This window comes from Poromitra crassiceps, assembly GCF_964638095.1.
Source record: "Poromitra crassiceps genome assembly, chromosome: 21".
Classification (NCBI taxonomy): Eukaryota; Metazoa; Chordata; class Actinopteri; order Beryciformes; family Melamphaidae; genus Poromitra; species Poromitra crassiceps.
In genome coordinates, this window is record NC_139638.1 from 21,505,170 (window position 1) to 21,527,125 (window position 21,956).

General features: G+C 43.5%; 1 protein-coding gene across 1 annotated transcript; it reads left to right on the forward strand.

Moving 5' to 3' along the window:
• Positions 1 to 1,766: 1,766 nt before the first annotated feature.
• On the forward strand, positions 1,767 to 21,004 carry prlra (prolactin receptor a; the record flags this gene model as incomplete). Its single annotated transcript, XM_083657380.1, has 9 exons — positions 1,767 to 1,903; positions 9,215 to 9,323; positions 11,798 to 11,930; positions 17,125 to 17,294; positions 17,859 to 18,025; positions 18,603 to 18,744; positions 19,349 to 19,445; positions 19,657 to 19,726; positions 20,225 to 21,004. The coding sequence occupies exons 2-9, from the start codon at positions 9,251 to 9,253 to the stop codon at positions 21,002 to 21,004; spliced, it is 1,632 nt and encodes a 543-aa protein (XP_083513506.1). The 5' UTR covers positions 1,767 to 1,903; positions 9,215 to 9,250.
• Between the last annotated feature and the right edge of the window lie 952 nt (positions 21,005 to 21,956).

A 21,956-nucleotide genomic window follows, 5' to 3' on the forward strand; every position in this document is an offset into this window, starting at 1 on the left:
GCTCGTTACAGCAGCACACCGCACAATACGACAAACCCCCCGTTCTGGGGTAACACAATGCGAGATTTCTCTACGTCATTCCCTCGTCCAAGTTGCCATATAGTCCCTTTTTCATTTTAGTTTGGGGGCTTTTCGTGATTGTTGTTAAAAGTTGTGCAAAAGTTTTTTCCTCTCAGCGCAGTGCAGGCTGCCTGCGCCTCCTCCCTCCTGCCAGACCCAGGCTGGCGAAACAGCCTGTTGCATGCATGGGGCGCTTGTAACCTCACGGAGCAACAAACAAACAGACAGAAATAGCTGGTGTGCGATTTAGAGAATACAGTCTGAGATTGGGTACAGGATTGAGGGAATCCCGCATCTGTTTGCGAAGGTGCGACTGGACAGGACGCTTTTCACAGACGGGCACAGTAGTCGGAGCGAGGCGAGTGTCTCTCAGGGCTACTCAGGGCAGAGCTGCAGATCTCTCCTTCTCCTCCGCGCATTCAGTCTGTCCAAAATCATTACCGATATAATCTCAGTAGGAGGGATGCAGGGAAATGATAGTAGCCGATGTGTTTAGAGAAGCTTTGTCACGTTGTCACGTCGTAGTATAGCGTTATATTTTACATGTGCGCTAAACTGCGACCATATTTGTTTGCGGAAATATCAGACTGCTCTCTCTACTCTCAGAGCACAGAGAGCTCTGCTCTGCTGCGCGCGCCCGCGGAGCTTGGAGGTAGTGCATGAGGTTTACAGTAGGACTCTCTCCCGCCTGGCTGGGCTGGAGACAGCTGCTTCCAACTCGGACTGATAATATATACATCATCATTCGAGCTTATTCAGGTAAGATATTAATAAAGTAGTGACACATTCAGCGGGAAACTAACTATAATTAAGACATGTGCCAACTTTGACAACGTTTGGTTCAGTATTTTAAGAGCAAACTTCAATAAGAATAGGCTTGGAGTTCTGAGGAGCCGAAAGGGTACAGAGGGGGTAGGGGAGTAATTATCTTGAAATCCCATAGTCTTTGGGGACAACCTGACGTCAGGTTGTACCAAATCTCCCATTCATTTGAGAAAAAAAAAAAAAGCAGTGTTGGACCCTAAGAGGGCGCTTATGCCAGATATGCTGCTGAAAAATGATACAAATGGTAAAATGGCAACAGTTTGGTGTCAAATGTGGAAATTCTGACCAGAATTCTTCACACATCACCCCCAAAGTCATATATATTGGTTAAAAGCTGAAAAAAAGTGTTTTGGAGGTTAGTTCTCCTTTAAGAAGACCTTCAGACCTTCTCTCTCCCTACTCACCTTTTGTTCGGTTCATTTGTTCATACAAATTGTATACAAAAGTTCACTTCATATCTATTTTTTAGCCTACCTACCAGCTAAACCCATAGCCAACTCTGATACACACACACACACACACACACACGCGCACACACACACACACACACACGCACGCACGCACGCACGCACGCACGCACGCACGCACGCACGCACGCACGCACGCACGCACGCACGCACACACACACACACACACACACACACACACACACACACACACACACACACACACACACACACACACACACACACACACACACACACACACACACACACACACACACACACACACACACACACACACACACACACACACACACACACACACGCGAGGGAGCTGGAGTGGGCGGAGTCAGAGGCCGGTTCGGCTGCTGTCGGTCTGTGGCGTAAACAGAGGAGTCCTGCCGGGAGAACAGTCGGTGGCGGATGCTGCCAGAGGGCTGCATGCACAAGTCGAGTCGATAGCTCAGTTTAGCTGGGACCTGGGAGGCACCTACCCCCCTAACCCTATGACAGTCTCCTTCACACCGACAGCTGGGATAGGCTACCTCACGTCAGCTAACGTTAATGCAAGACAGGTGAGTAACTACAAGCTAGCAGGGTAAAAGTTGCCCCACACAGACACCCGCAGGCCGAGGCAAAGTGACCGCCTACTTCCTGCTTCAGCACTGTACCAGAGATTTCCATCCGCCATTTATTTTCCCATAGACATTTCGTAGAATGCTCGTAAGAATAGTTTTACTTGGTCAAACCAAACGGTTCAGCTATATTTAGAATCGGGAGAGACCATAGAACATTTCACTGGGACCAAAAGTACATTGAAAAAATATTTTCTTCAAATCCGCAATTCTTTTATGTTTTATGTTGTATGTTAAATGTTATGTGGTCTCTCTTGTTTCTAAATATATCTGAATCGTTTGGTTTGAACCAGTAAAACTATTTTAACTGAGCTGGTTGCTATCCGCATTTGCAGGATTTTAACCTATTGAACCTATTGACCTTTTGCACTCTAGACATTATGCTAAGACATGTACATAATCTGTTGTAAACCACTTGTGCTGTGCTGCTGTCAGACCTACCGCCATATGGGCACCAAAGTAAGATGGTACACATGATCGAAAGAAGGTCCCGGGTTCGAACCCCGGTCCGTCCCAGGTCCTTTCTGTGTGGAGTTTGCATGTTCTCGCCGTGTTTGTGTGGGTTTTCTCCGGGTGCTCCGGTTTCCTCCCACCATTAAAGACATGTATGTTAGGGTTAATACTCCTGTCAGTGCCCCTGACCAAGGTACTGGCAAAAGAGCTGGAGTTGGTCCCCGGACGCTGCACTGTGGCTGCCCACTGCTCCTAGTTCTAGGAAGGTTCCTAGTAGAGGATGGGTCAAATGCAGAGGATTTCCCCATGGGGATAAATAAAGGATAACTTAACCTAACTTAACTTAACAGACAGACAGACAGACAGACAGGCAGGCAGACAGACAGACAGACAGACAGACAGGCATGCAGGCAGACAGACAGGCAGACAGACAGGCAGACAGACAGACAACACATTCAAGCCATCCTAGTGCATTACTGAGTGCAGTAAGGGTGTGGCATCGCATGTGTGTGTGTGTGTGTGTGTGTGTGTGTGTGTGTGTGTGTGTGTGTGTGTGTGTGTGGGCTGAGATACAGTGTTTCATCATCAAGTGTGTGTGTGTGTATAATAACAAGGTCAAGGTTTCTTTATTAGTACCCGAGGGTAAAATAGTTATGCAGACGGGAAGTTCAGCTGTCCAGAAGATTAAATGAAAACAAAACATACAAAATCACAAGACATCAAAACAAGCATCATTAGCCTACAATAGAACACATTAAAATACAGTAAGAGATCAAAATAAAACCATGATAAAGTAAGATAACTGTACAGAATACTAAACGCCTTGCTTCTCTCTATAATTGGCCTTGATGTATTATCTAATGTTGATGTTTTTGGTCACTTTGAAGAAGCAGTAACCAGAGAAACTAGTTTAAATTCACTTAAAAAAAAAAATCCCCGTAACCTTTTATTTGAGGAAGTGTCCGTTGTTGCGCTCTCACTACCCCCCCTTGACCCGCACTAACCCATAGCCTCCAACAGGAAGTAGTGCTGCTGGTGATCAAACCGGTTGGTTCTGTACACGTGTTGTTTAGTTTGGGTTGGGTGAGAGCGAGGTCAAGGTTGTGACATGGAATCAGCTTGAATGACACCCAAGTGTCTGATTTGTGTCATTTCTTCTCCTGAAAAAAAAAACTCTCGTAACGGACAAGCCCGTCTTTTATTGTCACACGAACACCACAATACATGCATGCGGCCACAACACACTCATGCTGACTGACGGTGGCCGGTGAAAAGTGTCCTCTGCATTTAACCCATCCAGGCATGTCCTTTCCTCCGAGGGGCAGGCCAGGAGCAGCGGTCGCTTTCTCGTACAGCGCCCGGGGACCAACTTCGGATGTTGTCGTCACTGGTCGGATGACGATCTGATCTGGGTTATATACGGAGGAGCCCCCTGGGGGGAGCACGGGGAGAACATGCAAACTCCACACAGAGAGAAAGGCCCTTTCGACGAGATAACCCACCTGGGCAGTGGGCACTGAAGATATGGGGGGGAACACAACCACAGCACCCACAGTGTCCCAGGCGAGAATCGAACTCAGGACCTTCTAACTGTGAGGCGACAGCGCTACCGACTGCGCCACTGTCTATGCCCAATAATTCAGTCACATTTTGTGAATGTACTACACAGATAAGATGACAACTGTTAAGATAAGAGTCACTGTTATATATAGGGCACACATGGGCAAAATACGGATGCGCCCGCGATGGAATTGCAATTCTTCTATTCTTTTTACCGTATTCTTTTTTTTACACACACAGTGCACCTGAACGCAACATGCAAGATACCCGCTGAATAAGTGTCCAAATGTTCATGTCATATTCTGGCCAATACTCCACTTCTGTTATAGCATTTCAGTCTGGAATATGGAATATCTTTTAATAATCTTTATGACTAAAAGGCTACATTGAAGTTGAAATTTAAATAACTCAAATAACTAATTGGTTTTGGATTTATTTAGCTTCAAGACTGCATTTTTGTTCGTGTGACCCTCAACACAGTCTTTGATCATCCCGGGACACTTACTGATACTTATTTTTAAATGAACCCACTCATATTCTGATTTATTTCAAGAAAAACATTTCAGCTAGTGGAAATTCTAATTGGCTGGTAACTTTAAAATCCAGCAGCCACATTGGCAGGTGGTCAAAAAAGTTAATTTCAAGCCCTGAGAGCAGGTGGTGACATAGTTAAGACTGAATAATGACATCACAACTGTTAATTTTCAGTGAGAGCTTCAAAAACTTGGAATAGCCTCCCTATAGCCATTAGGAATTGTGCTAATTACCATACTTTTAAAATTAAATTGAAATATTATTTAAAATCTAAACAAACATGTATGCACAAATAGGGTGGATCTCTAGGTGGATTTAAACATAGGGCACATACAAATGGATTAGCTGTCCACTGTCCAGGAGTTGTGGTTGTATGTTAATAATGCAGTGTGATTTCACCAGTTGTACTTGTATATTGTTTGTATGATGTGTGATATTTTGTGTTTTGTATGAATTATTTTTAATGTACCTTCTGATTGTCTCCTGCTCAGGGACTACAGGTGCAAATTAGCTCTTAAGCTAACCCTGGCACATTTACATTGATATTGATGTTGATGTTGATTAATGTGCACTGTCCCTGATTAAAAAATAAAAAAATAAATAAAAATAAAATAAATTTAAAATGAGTTATTCCTCTAAACCTGGCTTCAGTTCAAATGCCCAAAATTTTTGGCGCTGGCGCCGTTTCGTCCCTCAGCAAAAACTGGTAGCGAGGACATTCTTTTGTGGCCCTCTCTATCATCAAAGTTGCCCATCCATGGGTTATGGCATGACAATATTTGTTCGGCCCCCGGCAACAATCTGGGTTTCTCATGTGGCCCCCCATGAAAAATAGTTGCCCACCCCTGTGTTACATGGAGGCTGTGTTACTTTGGGTTCAGTGCTGTTACATGGAGGCTGTGTTACTTAGTGTCCTTGAAGCTTGAAGGAATAGTTTTCTTCAATCACACGTCATAGAAACATGATGCAGGATGTGAGTGGGCTGTGTTTCATCATCAAATGCATTCACACAGGAACAGATGACACGGCTTGAATGGTTTCTTTTCCTCCCGACCTGTCTGTCTTGTAGGCTATGTAGAAATCAGCCTATATCGAGACATATAGCCTAACTTTTCAGGGGAGAAATAAATTGAAAACTAGTCAGATATGACTTGAATGCCACTTGTAAAATCATCCACAGTGTAAAAGTTAGTGCGACGGTGCGACCACTATTTTGACTGGCGGCTTTTGGGCGATGTAACAAAGGCAAGCGCTCACTTTTTCTGGCACATTGCCACCCTACGTTATCGCCTGAATGGCGATATCGGGAGAGACCATACAACATTTCACTGGGACCAAAACTTTAAAAAAGTACATTGAATAAATATTTTCAGTGTGCATTTTTTAAACGATTTCTTAAATATATGGTTAATAATAACAAGGTCAAGGTCAAGGTTTCTTTATTAGTACCCGAGGGTAAAATAGTTATGCAGACGGGAAGTTCAGCTGTCCAGAAGATAAAAACAAATCACAAGACATCAAAACAAGCATCATTACAATAGAACACATTAAATGACAGATTGAAAAAGTAGCCGGATCATGTTTGCGGCATTTGTTCCAGTGATCCTTTTCCCAATTGATAAACAAACCCCAAATATGTATCCATGAGTGTCACAATTGAAATAATACAAATAAACAGTCTTATAAAGGCCCAATGCTCAATTTAATTATAAATAAAACAATATCCATATTGCAAAACACAAACAGGCAATGTATATTTTTAAGATCAAAGAAAATATTAATAACTGTATGTTTCCCACAGGATTTGGAGAGATTGTGGTGGGTGGATCTTGCTCGGACCCTCTTGGGGGGTCCGGTAAGAAAAATGTGTACATTTTCAACTAAAATGCATGAATCTGGTTGACTTTGAGAACAGATTTAAGAGGCTAGATGTCTGAAGAAAACCGCAAATTACACAGCCTCTTTACTATGCTGTGGTTTTTACAATGTTGAAAAATGAAATGTCTCAAACTTCCATGATTGGAATTTGGGAAACCCTCATTAGTGTTTTGCCTGCACCTGTGTTTATTCTGCCTTTTCGTCACAAAATGGCCCCCGTGAAAAGTGTCTATTGCAAACAGTGTGACTCTTGAGTCCATATAATGTCATTTAAAATCAGCAGCAGCCAGGCCATTCAGTTGTTAAGGGGAGCATCCAGCACTTTGCCAGCTTAGCAGCTTATTCTGTTTGGGCCACTGATTGCATAAGAGGGCTAATCCAGCAGGAGGCTAATCCAGTCCAGTGCCTCAGCCCTCATGCCAATTATCAGATCATGTTGACGTTATCGAAATTATGGCACCATGGAGAAGAGTAGAAGCAGTATATGCGATGCTAGGGAATTATCGTAGTGCAAATTGAAATCCAGCTAGCTATTAATAGGTGTGGGAATCACCAGATGCCCACGATACGATACTAAAACGATACTTGAGTCACGATACGATAGTATTGCGATATGCTAGTATTGCGATTATATTGAATATTGCGATATTTCGATATATTGTCACTCCTAACTCCTTTTTCTACCTTTTCCTTGACCTCACCGGAAGTAAAACACGTAGGCTACATTATTAAGCTTCTCTGGACTCAATACGCCACTGCAGGCGCGGACTGCACCATCACCATTTTTTTTCAACATCGATACTTGGCGTCCAAATATCGATACAATATCATCAGGCAAAATATCGCGATACTACGGTGTATTGATTTTTTCCCCCACCCCTAGCTATTAAACTCTGTATAAATATCAAAGCTTTCTGTCTTATTCTCTGTGTTATTGGTATACGGTAATCATGTGATACAGCATGACTATTCCTCTGAGTGAATTAAGTTGGACATTATAGGGCCCTATCTTGGTACAGGCCTTAGGCCCAAAAACTGGCGTTAAACGCAAAAAAACGTGCCTTGCACCTGCCTCGGGAAGATAGCAACAAGGTTTTAGGCCCCGAATCCATGATAGCCTTAATGAGCGTTAATGACCCAGAGCAGCTGGCGGGGGCGGAGTTTCTGCAGGCAGACGAATGGGGATTTCTGGATGCAGAAAACATATAGAGAAGGTCAACGCTGTCCATCTGCTTATATGACAAGAGATTATGATCCAAAGCGGGTTGAAAATCGGCAAAGCCTTCCTTTAATCTAGTTCATGTCAATTAATTCAATTAATGCATGTTAATTTGGTTAATAGCCTGCTTTCCCCAATACGTACATTCATGAACTGTCCCTTTAAAAAAAATACTACATTGTGTTCAGTCAGGTGCCTCTGCCCCGTCTGACCTTGAGAACTATAGAGAGCCAAAGTGGAACGTCACTTCCTGCTTCCGCACTGTACCAGAGATTTTCATCCGCCATTTATTTTCCCATACACATTTCGTAAAATGCTTATAAAAAGAGTTTTACTGGTTCAAACCAAACGGTACAGATATATTTAGAAACAGGAGAGATCACATAACATTTCACTCGGACCAAAATGTAAAAAAAAAAGTGGGTTTGAAGAAAATATATTTTTTCGATGTTGTTTTTTGAAGTTTTGGTCCGAGTGAAATGTTCTGTGGTCTCTCCCGATTATAGCGTTACCTGAACCGTTTGGTTTGAACCAGTAAAACTCTTTTTATACGCATTTTACGAAATGTCTCTGGGAAAATAAATGGCGGAGGAACATCTCTGGTACAGTGCTGAAACAGGAAGTAGGCAGTCACTTTGTCTCTCTATGGGTCCTAGATTTCATGATTGATCGCCGACAGCAGGTATGATACCAGGGCTGTCTGTCCTCATGGCTCCACCTGACCTGTGGAGTGGCACAGGGGACTAAGCTAGGTCCAGTCATCTTCCTGGCCGTGATTGACAGTGCTCTGCGCTCCCATGTAGCCAGGTGGAAGTATGTGGATGATATGACCATTGTAGAACAGCGCCACTTCACCCAGCCCTCCTCCCTGCAATCTGTCATGGACGAGCTGTCCTCCTGGGTTTCAAACCAGGATGCAGCTAAACCCTAGTAAATGTAAAGTTGTCCATGTAAATTTTTCCCGCCATCCACTTCCCCCAGCTCCCCTGGTTCTGAATGACCACCATCTAGAAGTGGTGCCGTCAGTCAAGGTCCTTGGCCTATGGATCCAAGATAACTTAAAATGGGACCAGCAGGTCAACCAAATGCTTTCCACTGCCAACCGTAAGCTGCATGTCTTGCGTAGACTTAAACGCTTCGGTGTAGGCAGAGCTGATCTAGTGACCATTTTCAAAACATACATCCGACCCACCATAGAATATAGTACTCCAGTGTGGCACTCCTCCCTATCAGCTTTCCAATCCATGCAGTTGGAGAAAATCCAAAAAAGAGCCTGTCGCATTATTCTGGGCTGGGAGTATGAACACTGGCAATGAACAGCCAGGAATGGGTCTCGCGCTACTTTTGCATGCTAAAATAAAGCTGATAATGTACAATTTGATTCAAGACAAAAAAAAAAATTCAAGTACAACACAAACTGTCCATTTTGCTGCAACTCGACAGTGCTGCTTAATCCAGGACCTTACTTCCTGGAACTCTTGATTGAGAGTAAAAAACGGGTCCATTGGAGTGAATGGAGATGTCGCAACTCTTCTTACACGGCTCTGCATCAAACCTTGTGAGGCACATGATTGGACGCTTCCCCATCCTGTCTGTTTCCTCCCCAGTGATACTGCAGGAAGCAGCCAAGGCTCGGTGGCGTCATGATGAGGAGAGCTGTGGGGGCTACGCTGCTGTTCCTGACGCTCTTCTTCACGGGGCACACTAAGGGAACACGTAAGTCTCCAGATCAGGAGAAGTCTAGACAGACACGGTCCTAGTTACTTCAAAGTTACAACTCTAGCAATGTGTAAGACATCTGAGAGGTGTCTGGCTCTGGTACACTGTTGTCCCATGGAAGCGTGATTTCTAACCCCACATAGGATAAGCAATAACCACGCCCTGTGGCGCTGGGATTGGCCAGGAGCAACACTGGAGGGCACGCAGCCCAGCGATTTCATGAACAAACTGAATAGCTCTTGAGAACAAGAACAGCGATTTCGAGAGCGGACATTGAAATGAATTATGGTCACCTACCTTCCTTAGCATAGTAATAATAATAATAATAATAACAATAATAAGTATAATAATTGTAATCTACACAATGTACACAATCTACAAAAACATGCAATAATATAAAGGGTGTTGTGTTCACGTTCATAGCTCATATAATATAATGTATCATATCGTTAATTTCAAGCTCAATTCTTACCCAGAGAAAAGGTACAGCACTGAAAATGTAACAAGCAATAGTTTTTTAAACATCTTTATTTTAAAAGATGAAAAACCCCAGGTCCCAAGCTTCAATGCTACTGGCCAATCCCAGCGCCACAGGGCGTGGTTATTGCTTATCCTATGTGGGGTTAGAAATCACGCCCCATGGAAATAGGAGACTGTTTTCCATGTTTATTTGATAGTGTATTCACCTTATGTAGCCCCGCCCCCTTGTCCCGTTTGTTTTACGACTTCCTGTTCAAAACGCCAGCTGTTTTGCACCTGGTCAAACCAGAGATCATCTCTCTGATCAAAGCCAGAGCCGTGTAGATAGAAGAGTCCCGACATCTCCATTCACTCCAATGGACCAGTTTTTTACTCTCAAGAGTTCCAGGAAGTAAGGTCCTGGATTAAGCAGCACTGTCGAGTTGCAGCAAAATGGACAGTTTGTGTTGTACTCTGAAAGGGTTTTTCCCCCCTTGAATCAAATTGTACATTATCAGCTTTATTTTAGCATGCAAAAGTAGCGCGAGACCAGGGGCGTTTCTACGGGTGGGCCTGGGTAGGCACAGGCCCACCCACTTCTTGCCCTGGCCCACCCAATTTTTTTATTTTTTTATTGGTTGTTTTCTAGAGGCAAACTTGCTGCTGCCTTGCTAGCTAATGGTTTTGTAGCTTAAAAACACAGGGCACATCATCTCCACAGTCTAATGCATGACGACTTCATGACATCTAGGAATTTTGCACGCTTCCCGCACAAAATTTCCTCATGCAATTGCCCCACCAATTTTATCCAGGCCCACCCAATTTTATCCAGGCCCACCCATAATTGAATTTCTGCCTACGCCCCTGCGCGAGACCCATTCCTGGCTCTTTATTGGCTAATAAGTCTCGCATTTTGGTCCTCCGCTGACGCCACTCCCTCTCTAGAGGACACTAGTCAAAGCTAGTGACACACTGGAAGCAGGCTGCACAATCGTCAACACAATCGGTTTCCGATTGTGTTTACACTTCCTGTTAGTCTCTCAAGCCAGACTGTCTCTTCTAAAGTGAATAGTGCATATAATTAAGTAGTCTAATACACTCATTCTCAACCCCTTTCATATATCAAGGACCCCTCATTTAGTTTAGCCATGGACCCCCATCTTGAACCCAAATCTGAGATTTTATTTATTGCTAGATATGATTTTGACCAGAAAAACAGAGAAACTGATACAAAATAGTCATTCCTCTACATTCTGTATTTGCATTACCTTCTTCAACATGAAATAATGGTGAAGTTGACTGATAGAGAAAATTTACATCACATTAGCCTTTATTTGGACACTCACTAGTTATTAATATATTCATATACATTTCCATTTCAGTTACATATAGTTATGACACAGACAGACTTCATATTTAGATAACCTGTGTACATACACACAGACAGACATATTTAGATAACATGTGTACATACACAGATAGACATCATATTTGGATAACCTGTGTACATACACAGACAGATAGATAACTTGTACCTTACATTTGCAGCTCCTCTCTATCGCACACTGTGCCCTGTCACCATGCCACAGTGCCCTCTACAGGGCCAGAATAACAGATAGGTTGAGTCTACAGAGTAGCCTTCAAGTGTGCGTCAAGACTGATGTAATCTGATGTGTGTCCTATAAGTATCTTTGACTTTCTGTTCAATGTATGTAAGCCTGTGTATCCATCCGTGAATATACAAGAGTGCATCTCTTGGCCAAGATCTATGTTAAATACATCATATCAGATGACTTCTTCTGACTCCTGGCTCCATCATTTAATTTCATCTGGTTTCCTTCAAGTGGTTCACTGTTTACCTTTTGGCTGTGGAAGTCCATTCTCTAACATTGACCAACTCAGAAATTTGCTGCTACCCTCTGGAACCCCCTCAAGTACCCCTGGTGGTCCCAGAACCACTGGTCTAATACACGTTTCCATTCCTTCTTTCTCCGTACGTTCTCTGTCTTTAGGCTTGGGCCCTCCAGGGAAGCCCAGACTGACCAGCTGTCGTTCCCCAGAGAAAGAGACCTTCACCTGCTGGTGGGAGCCAGGCTCTGATGGAGGACTGCCCACCACCTATTCCCTCTACTACCGCAAAGAGAAGTCAGTGTAGAAGCAGTCACACATTCACTTCATTTTTCCATCTGTTTGATTTTGAATGAATGAATGAATGAAAATGTATTTCGAATGTAAAAAAAAAAAAGAAGGAAATATACATGTACACATATATACATATAATAAAATAAAATAAAATAAGAAATAAAAACAGACAAAAAAAACAAAATAACTAATAAAATGGTCATGTCCAAAAAGGAGTAGGAGGAAGTAGGTGGTTGTCTAGTCCTACCCCTATTCTCTAATATACTCTGTTCCAGAGTTCGTCATAACTAGACTACATTTACATAGATAATTATCAACATTATAACGCAGTTACTCAATCAACAACCGCATTCATTCATGAATGTAAGAAAAGAAAATGTTTTTATAGAAAAGCCGACACTATTAACACGTTCACTGCCAATGACGAGTTGACTCGTCAAACACAATCCAACCGTTCACTGCCAATGACGAGTTGACTCGTCAAAAAAAAAAAAAATTTTTTTTTGACGGTGCTACGTGGATGGCTACGTGGATGGCTACGTGCCAATGACGAGTTGACTCGTCAAAAAAATTTTTTTTTTTTTTTTGACGGTGCTACGTGGATCAATGCCCCCCACGTCTCCTATAAAAATATTGGAAGTATTGAATGTGTATAATCTATTTTACCGACCAACTAAGTGGCGACAGTGCTCTCCCGACAGAGAGAAAGCCAACCAAAAACAGCCGCGGGAGGAAGCCATTCTCAAGGAAATGGCTTGGCGATTTTACAGTCATCAGTCACCAGACTCGCCCGAGAGCGGCCGCGCCAGCAGCAGCACACCGAGAGCGGAGAGCGGTGCTGGCGTGGGGGATTGCAAATTTGCATAATAGATTATGGGTGAAACACACTTTGAAACACCCGCAGAAAGGCCAGAATCGCACGCATTCCGAAAACCCAGAAACGAACGAGCCTCATTCTCATACTGTAGGCGAAAACGCTTTCACGCTGCTGCACACGGGCGCACAACGGTGGGGGGTTCCAAAAATAGACTGGGTGGGCAGCATAAAGCCTAGAATCGCACAAAGCTTCATCAAAGCTCTCAACCGAAAATCCAAGAAACGATTGAGTCCCATCCACAGTCCACACTCGCCACACTCGCCGACGAGGGGCCGCCAGAGAGGGAGGCTGCTCACTGCTCAGACAGGCAGGAGAAACTGGCTTGTGACAAACGCCACCAGACACGCCCACGGAGGGAGGAGTTTGAAGGAGAGGGTGTTCAGAACTATATTGTTCAGATGTCTGATCTCTCACTGATGCCAAAAATAAATGGTTAAAGTGACTGTTCTGCCTGTTTGATTGAATTTCACAAAACTGCGATTATCTCAGCTTCCTGTCTCAGACGCTGAAACCATGCTGTACTCAACGGCTAATATCTACATAACTACTAACTCGACAAACTAACTCTTTTAGACAGAGAAAGCACACATTCTATTACCGTAGTACTTTTGTGAACTTCGTGTTCACAAAGTCCAAGCAGAAAATTATCCTCGGCTCTTGTAAAATGAGCCAGAATCCTCAAAAAACGGCTTGACAGAAGCTACCTACAGTAAAAAAAAAACGGCTGGCAGTGAATGTGTTAAGATGATTGTGCATTGCACTCCCCTTCCTCATTTGTATATTTCCACAAAATGCAGTTTCTGTAGCTATTTTCAAACTGCAATATTTCTAATAATTTTAATCTCTTCATCCAGACTGTTCCACAAAATCTCCCCACAAATTGAGATGCACATACTTTTAATATTGATTGATTGATTGATTGATTGATTGATTGATTGATTGATTGATTTTATTCAATGTTTGGATGAATACATGGGACATAAAATACATGCAGCCATCAACATCAAGGATAAAAAGACAATAAAGTCCGAGGACTTGTTTTCATTGTGGTCCTTGGTCTCAGACATACAGTTCAAACAACATAAAAACAGACATTTATACATACCGTCCTTTATGAAAATGTTTACCTACTTAAAAAACTAAAAACAGATTTATCAAAAGCAATATAAAATGAAATAAAAGAACCAATCCTAAAAATAACACGCAATTAAAGAACTTAAAACCATCAGACTGTCTAAAATAAATTAAGAATACATTTATATTTACCCTGATGTGCCATAAGCCAGTTTTTTAGGGTGAACTTAAAAGTGCTCAAGGAGTCAGTCAGCTTCAGGCTATCAGGTAGGCCGTTCCACAGCAGAGCTGCTGAATATAGAAAGGAGTTTTTAACCATGCAGCTCTTGAATTTGACGGGGACAATGTTGTGGGAGCTTCCTCTGGTGGAGTAGCTGTGAACATCACTGACCTTGGTGAAGTATTTTTAGAGGTATTTAGGGGCCGCATTGTGCATGATTTTGTGGACCAAGCACAACTTGATCTGTTTAACTCTCTCCTCCACTCTGAGCCACTTGAGGCTGGAGAAGTGTTCCGGGAGAAGGTGAGTCCTGGGGTGGAGAGATAGTAGCAGCCTTGCTAGTTTATTTAGGGATGTCTGAGGTTTATTTTTGAGGGCCTTTAGTAATGCCGGTGTACCAGGAGGTACAAGCATAATCAAAGTGGCATTGGATAAGAGTGCCCACCAGTATTAGTAGTGTGCTTTTGTCTAGAAAAGAGGAAAGTCTAGCCAGAAATTTAGTTTTTTGGTTTACTTTGGAGACGGTTTTTGAAGCCATACTCTCACCGGATATTTTATTATCCAGGATGCAGCCGAGATAAGTTACTTCCCCTTTGTTTTCAACAGAGATGTTGCCGACTACGATGTTGAAACCGGGGGATTTTCTGAGTTTGGCATTTGAACCAAACAGAATTGATTCAGTTTTACCAAGGTGAAGTGATAGCTTGTTGTCTGCCAGCCATGTGCTGACGTTCTGGAGTTCATTGCTGAGGATTTGTTCTACCTGCGCTGGTGTCAATAGTATAGTAAATAGTAAATAGTATAAGTAAATATAATAGACCAAGATTTGCAATACAAATATATATATATATTTTTTTGCTTAGTTACTTACTAAACATCGACTTGGACTCAAGGATGAACTGATTAGATTTTGGTGGTCAAAGGTCAAGGTCACTGTGACCTCTCGAACGCCATTTTCAAGCTTGTTAACGAGATATCTCAGGAATGCCTTGACGGAATTTCATCAAACTTGTCTCATACATCGACTTGGACTCAAGCATGAACTGATTAGATTTTGGTGGTCAAAGGTCAAGGTCACTGTGACCTCTCGAACGCCATTTTCAAGCTTGTTAACGCGATATCTCAGGAATGCCTTGACGGAATTTCATCAAATTTGTCTCAAACATCGACTTGGACTTTGCTTAGTTTCCACAATATGCTTGTTGTTTTACATCACTGCACTACACCACTTCAATCAAGATTTGCAGTACTTCCGGAAAAGATGTGAATCCCCGAAGTTTAGCGTGTTCTCCCGTTGAGTTACTGTTTTAGAGAGGCTGATTATAGGGGCCAGCGCTGCCGCAGCTGACCACTGCGAGGTTCTTTTGGCGCTGTCACGTTTCCAAAAATCAAAAATGGCAGAGGCCGCTGGGCGCTGATGTTGCAATGGGGCAATATGGAGCTGCCATTTCTTTCCATAAAAGTTCTTTGGTTATACTTATAACACACTTCCCAATAGAGAGGCAAAGTGACCGCCTACTTCCTGCTTCAGCACTGTACCAGAGATGTTTATCCGCCATTTATTTTCCCATGGACATTTCGTGAAATGCTTATAAAATAGTTTTTTTACTTTGTCAAACCAAACGGCTCAGCTATATTTAGAATCGGGAGAGACCATAGAACATTTCACTCAGACCAAAACTTAACACATTAAGTGCCAGAGACGACCTAACTCGTCTTACATAATCCAGCGCTTAAGTGCCAAGGACGACCTAACTCGTCTTACATGTTTTTTTGACGGTGGGACATCAATCAACCCCTTTTACATCTTCGAGATAACTATAGGAGCAAGAGCATGTGTGTAATCTATTTTACCGACCACTAAGTGGCGACAGATACAGAGAGAAGCCACAGCCACGGGACCCGTACACCAAAAGCAGCCGCCTCCCGCGGAAATGGCTTGGCGATTTTACAGTCAGGAGCCCGGAGACACACACACAGAACGGACAGAGATCCCCTCCCCCCCAGAGCCGCGGAGCAACGCGCGAACACACACACACACACACACACACACACACACACACACACACACACACACACACACACCGTGGGAGCAAGCCATTCAAGGAAATGGCTTGGCGATTTTACAGTAATCCATTTCAGACTCGTCCCCGCACGCAGGCAAGCAGGCAGGCAGGCACGCAGACAGACAGGCAGGCAGCACAACGCGCTTCTGACATGCCCGCTGTTAGGAGGAAGGAGGAGAAGACACACGGAGGGAGGAGTTTGAATGAGAGGGGTGTTTCCTGTTGTTATGGAGGAAATTACTGTTCAAAACTATTGTTTAGAATGTCTGACGGTCTTACTGATGCCAAAAATGAATGGTTAAAGTGACTGTTTCACAAAAAGCCATTTATCTCTGAATAAATTTCCAGACGCTGAAACCATGCTGTACTCAACGGCTAATATCTACATAACTACTAACTCTGCAAACTAACTCTTTTAGACAGAGAAAGCACACATTCTATTAGTTATTTTTAGATGATTGGTGTTCATGAATTCTTAACAGAAAAGAATCCTCGGCTGTTCTAAAATGAGCCAGAATCGTCAAAAACACCCCTGGCACAACTTACCTACAGGAATGAAAACATGGCTGGCATTCAATGTGTTAAAAATACAACATTGAAAAAATATTTTCTTTAAACCCTCATTTTTTTTAAACGTTTTGGTCCGAGTGAAATGTTCTGCGGTCTCTCCTGTTTCTAAATATATCTGAACCATTTGGTTTGAAGAAGTAAAACTATTTTTATACGCATTTTAATGAAATGTGTATGGGAAAATAAATGAAAAGGATGAAAATCTGTGGTACAGTGCTGAAGCAGGAAGTACGCGGTCACTTTGCCTCTCTATAAACCTTGAGGCAAATCCCTTATTACACTGTATACAGGAGATTGTTGAGCTACAAACACTCAATCACATCAAATAAAAACACAATTACTTATAACATAATTACTTAATTGCTTACTGTTCCTCTCCCTCTCTCGCAGCTCCGACACGGTGCACGAGTGTCCAGACTACCGCGCAGCCGGGGAGAACTCCTGTTTCTTTAACAAGAACGACACCTCCATCTGGATCAACTACAACATCACTGTGGTGGCCACCAACGCCCTGGGCAGCAACTTCTCCGACCCTGTGGATGTAGATGTGCTCTATATTGGTGAGGGGGGACATGTAACGTTCCTCCTGTCTTGGGATGTCGGGGTAGTGCAGTAGATTCCCTCCCTACCAGCACATCTACAACACCAATTGTGCGCCCTCAGATAGGGATGGGGCTGATCCGATCCAATATCGATATCGGGTGCCGTTATTGGCACTAATTCACGGATCGGATCGGCGGAGGGGTGGGGGTGGGAAGCAATTCCAGCGTGGGCCGCACAGCGGGCGCTGGCCGTAATTTGCCCATGTATAATAGTATCCTTCTTTGCCTTAATATTAAATATAAGAATACATGTAAAGTCAAATCAAACATTTCCCCCTTAAAATAAGACATCTGATTAAATATAAATGCTGCATAGATCTGCTTCAAGTTAAGCAATATACAACTGTGTGTGTGTGTGTGTGTGTGTGTGTGTGTGTGTGTGTGTGTGTGTGTGTGTGTGTGTGTGCGCACGCACACGTACATATGTGTTGCTTTCACATTCACAAGCATTGTAATACAGATGAATTATTTCCCCGCGTCCCTGGTTCACCCCGTGTCTTTGTGTCTCTCTGCTCTCTCCAGTCCAGCCCCACACTCCAGAGAACGTGACGGTGTCTGTGATGGAGGACAAAGATGGGCCCTTCCTCCGGGTGTCATGGGAGCCTCCCCGCAAGGCCGACACGCGCTCCGGCTGGATCACCCTCATCTACCAGCTCCGTGTCAAGCCGGAGGGGGAGGAGGACTGGCAGGTACGCAACATTACTTAACAGCAAAAGGGAGGCAGCGTGGGCCTGGTGGGTTCAAAAGTCTGTCCTTCAACCGGGTTCAAGCCCCATAGCGGCAAACCAGCTCAAGTGCCTTTGAGCAAGACACCGTCCGAATCCCTACGCTATTTTTGAGCTAACCATACAACATCAAATTGATGTACAGGTATGTTGACAACGTGTTGACAACGTGTGCATGAATCTATGGCAGAGGTTCTGAAATGTTTTTCAGCCAAGGACCCCTTACAAGATAGAAAATATACCGGGGACCCACTCATTCTGATTTGTGATTTTGGGCTAAGCTTAATTGTTTCCAAGGTAACGTCACGTGTTTGACTTTTAAATTGATAGGTTTGTTAGATCAGAATGTAATCCATGAACCACTTTAGATTTAAAGCATAAAATATGCTATGAAACTATGAAGCTTTTGCAAAAAATATATAAACTTTTCGCGGACCCCCTTGCAAAGTGCCACGGACCCCTGGGGGTCCCCGGACCCCCATTTGAGAACCACTGATCTATGGTATATCAATTGTGCATGGTATGTGTGTTTTATCTGCAGGAGCACCGTGCAGGCCAGCAGAAGATGTTTAACATCTTCAGCCTGCGGTCAGGTGGGATGTACCTGGTTCAGGTGCGCTGTAAGCCGGACCATGGCTTCTGGAGCGAATGGAGTTCCACTGCCTACATCAAAGTTCCTGACTGTAAGACGTCCTAGGAACCAAGACATGCACTACACACCTAGGAACCAAAACCTACACTACACACGTAACATGATCTGATTAGATTTTGGTGGTCAAAGGTCAAGGTCACTGTGACCTCTCGGACGCCATTTTCAAGCTTGTTAACGCGATATCTCAGGAATGCCTTGACGGAATTTCACCAAATTTGTCTCAAACATCGACTTGGACTCAAGGATGAACTGATTACATTTTGGTGGTCAAACTTCAAGGTCACTATGACCTCATGAACGCCATTCCCAATTTCGTTAACGCAATATCTCAAGAACGGCTTGATAGAATTTCTTCTGATTTGGCTCAAACACCGACTTGAACGCAAGGATGAACTGATTCCATTTTGGTTATCAAAGGTCAAAGGTCAAGGTCACTGTGACCTCTCGAATGCCATTTTTAAGCTTATAACGCGATATCTCAGGAATGTCTTGATGGAATTTCTTCGAATTTCCCTCAAAGTCCAGTTCAGATATAAAATGAATGATTATAGGCAAAAATACATAAAGATGATAGATGATAGGAAGATCATTCTTATATAGTGTGATGTGATGAATGCTGGTTATGTGTCCTTCAGACTTCCCTCGGGAGAGGCCACTGTTGGTCCTCATCGCGGTCTTCTCTGCCTTCATCTTCCTCATCCTCTCATGGATCTTAAACATGAACAGCCACAGGTAAGAGAAGTTTGTTCAGTGCTTTTCAGAAGAAGTTTGATTTGATTTGTTTTCTTTGTTGTTGTTTATTGTAATAATAATACATATTACACACATTGTATACCATGAATGAGGTACTAACAGCCTATTTAAGTAGGCATCATCGGAAAAATCAAAACATCAGTTGCTTACAATCCCTGACATGTGTCTTATCATTTTCTCATGACTGAAGTGTGAAGCATTACCTCCTGCCACCAGTACCTGGCCCTAAGATCAAAGGATTTGATGAGCAGCTGCTCAAGGTAAAACGTACAGAACAATATTTGTAAATAAGATTCAAGAGATTCAAGATTTTTATTGTCACTCCGTAGTACAAGTATCACGTGTGAAATTCTTGTGCTGTAGGCTCCGTTACAACATAGTGCAAAAAATAAATAAAAGATATATAAATAAAAAAAAACAAGAGGCAACGAGCAATAGAGCAGTAAGACACGCCACAGACAGTGGCGTATTCACTGCCCATAATGCAAATGGCATGAACATACTTTAAACATAATTAAACATAATAACATTCTGTTAGGTGCAAATAGCGTATACCTAATTAAACATACTATTGAACATTAGTCATACATAATGGTAGCATCTACAGTGCGGTACAGTACGGCTACTACACTATTTGTATATACAATAATATTGTTGTTGTTAATATTTGATCCAAAAAAATCAAATAGGACTGATGACTCATCAAACCTAGGATCAAAACCTCCCCCAGTAATTGATTCATTCCTCTCTGTGTGTAGAATGGCAGGTCTGAGGAGGTCTTCAGTGTGCTGGCGATGTCTGGCTTCCCTCCGACCACATGGTCCGACTACGAGGACCTGCTGGTCGACGACCTCGAGGTGTACCCTCCCGCGGAGCAGGGGCTGACGCCGGAGGAAGGCAAGGAGCTCCGGGAGGGCTGCCTCGAGTCCAAGGGTTCCCCGTCCGACAGTGACTCAGGCCGGGGCAGCAGCTGCAACAGCCACGGCCTGCTGACGGAGAAGTGCGGAGAGAGGGAGGCCAACGACGAGGAGCCTCACCGCCACGTCCGGGCCCACGGCGACGTCGACATCTCCGCGATGGAACGCAAGCAGCCGCCCTCCGGCCTGCGGCGGCCCTTTTTCCGGTCCACGGAGGAGGAGTACGTCGAGGTGCAGAGGGTCAACCAGGAGGACACGGTGCTTCTGCAGCCCGTTTGGTCAGGCCGGGGACCAGGGGGCCGCCCCCAGGTGCCCCGGGGGGAGGACTACAGCCCCCAGGTGCCCCGGGGGGAGGACTACAGCAAGGTGAAGGGCGTGGACAGTGACAATGTCCTGCTGCTCCAGAGAGAGGTGGAGCTTATGGAGGCAGAGGGGGACAGTTGCCCATTCGCTGACCAGGAGGAAGATGGAGTGACGGAGAACTGCTACACAATGTCCGCCGCTGCCACTAGCCAGGTGGCAGGGAAGCCAACAGTCTGCAGCACCCACACTGTCACGCCAGTCCAGGAAGTGATGGCTGCGAATGGCTATGTGGACACAGCCACCATGATGCACAGCTGACACTTTGCTGATTTCGCGGTCAGAGAGATGCGACTCTATTGTGATCAGTGTTGGGCAAGTTACTGAAAATTGGTAATTAGTTACAGTTACTAGTTACTTCTCTCAAAAGGTAATTTAATTACTTTAAAGTTACCAGTTACTTCAAAGTAATTAGTTACTAGGGAAAGTAACTTTTGCGTTACTTTTAAAAGTCTGCTTTGATTGTCTTATTAATGCACACATTATGTTAGTGTTGCTGTGCCACCATGAGGCATTGAACATTCGCTTATTGGGGAGGCTTATAGCCTGTCAAGGTCATTAGCCTCTGGGGCTTATAGCCTACTCAAGGCCATTAGCCTCTGGGGCTCTGGCTGCAGCTGCAGCTCTCTCCCCAGACTAGGTCTGAGCATCAGAAACCGGATAGTCCTCTGAAGTTGTCTGTTATTTTCATGTCCTAAAGTAACTAGTAACTAGCCCAGTTACTATTTTAGTAACTGTAACTGAGTTACTGAATTTGAAAAAGTAATTAGTTAGATTACTAGTTACTGAAAAAAGTAGTTAAGTTACAGTAACTAGTTACTTAGTAACTAGTTACTTAGTAACTAGTTACTCCCAACACTGATTATGATCTATTCATGACCGTCTCGTCATGTCAGAGCTTAATACACGTTGGTTTCATTCCACAGATTACACTGCACTGATGCACAGGCGAGGATTTAGAAAATCCCAAAAGAATTTGATTAAATTAGTTGAAGAATGATTTATATTAACCATAACAATGGAGGTGATTTTGTAAATGATGTGGTATTCATTTCTCTCTCAAAGGTGTATTTCATTTGATGAACTTGTACACAGGTATAATGTGGTTGTCTTTAACGGGATTTGTATAGAATGAAAACTGCAGTAAGCTCAAACATAATGTATTCTCTTGAACTTTTGTACGTGCGTTAATGTTTTAGTCCCATTAGGGTTA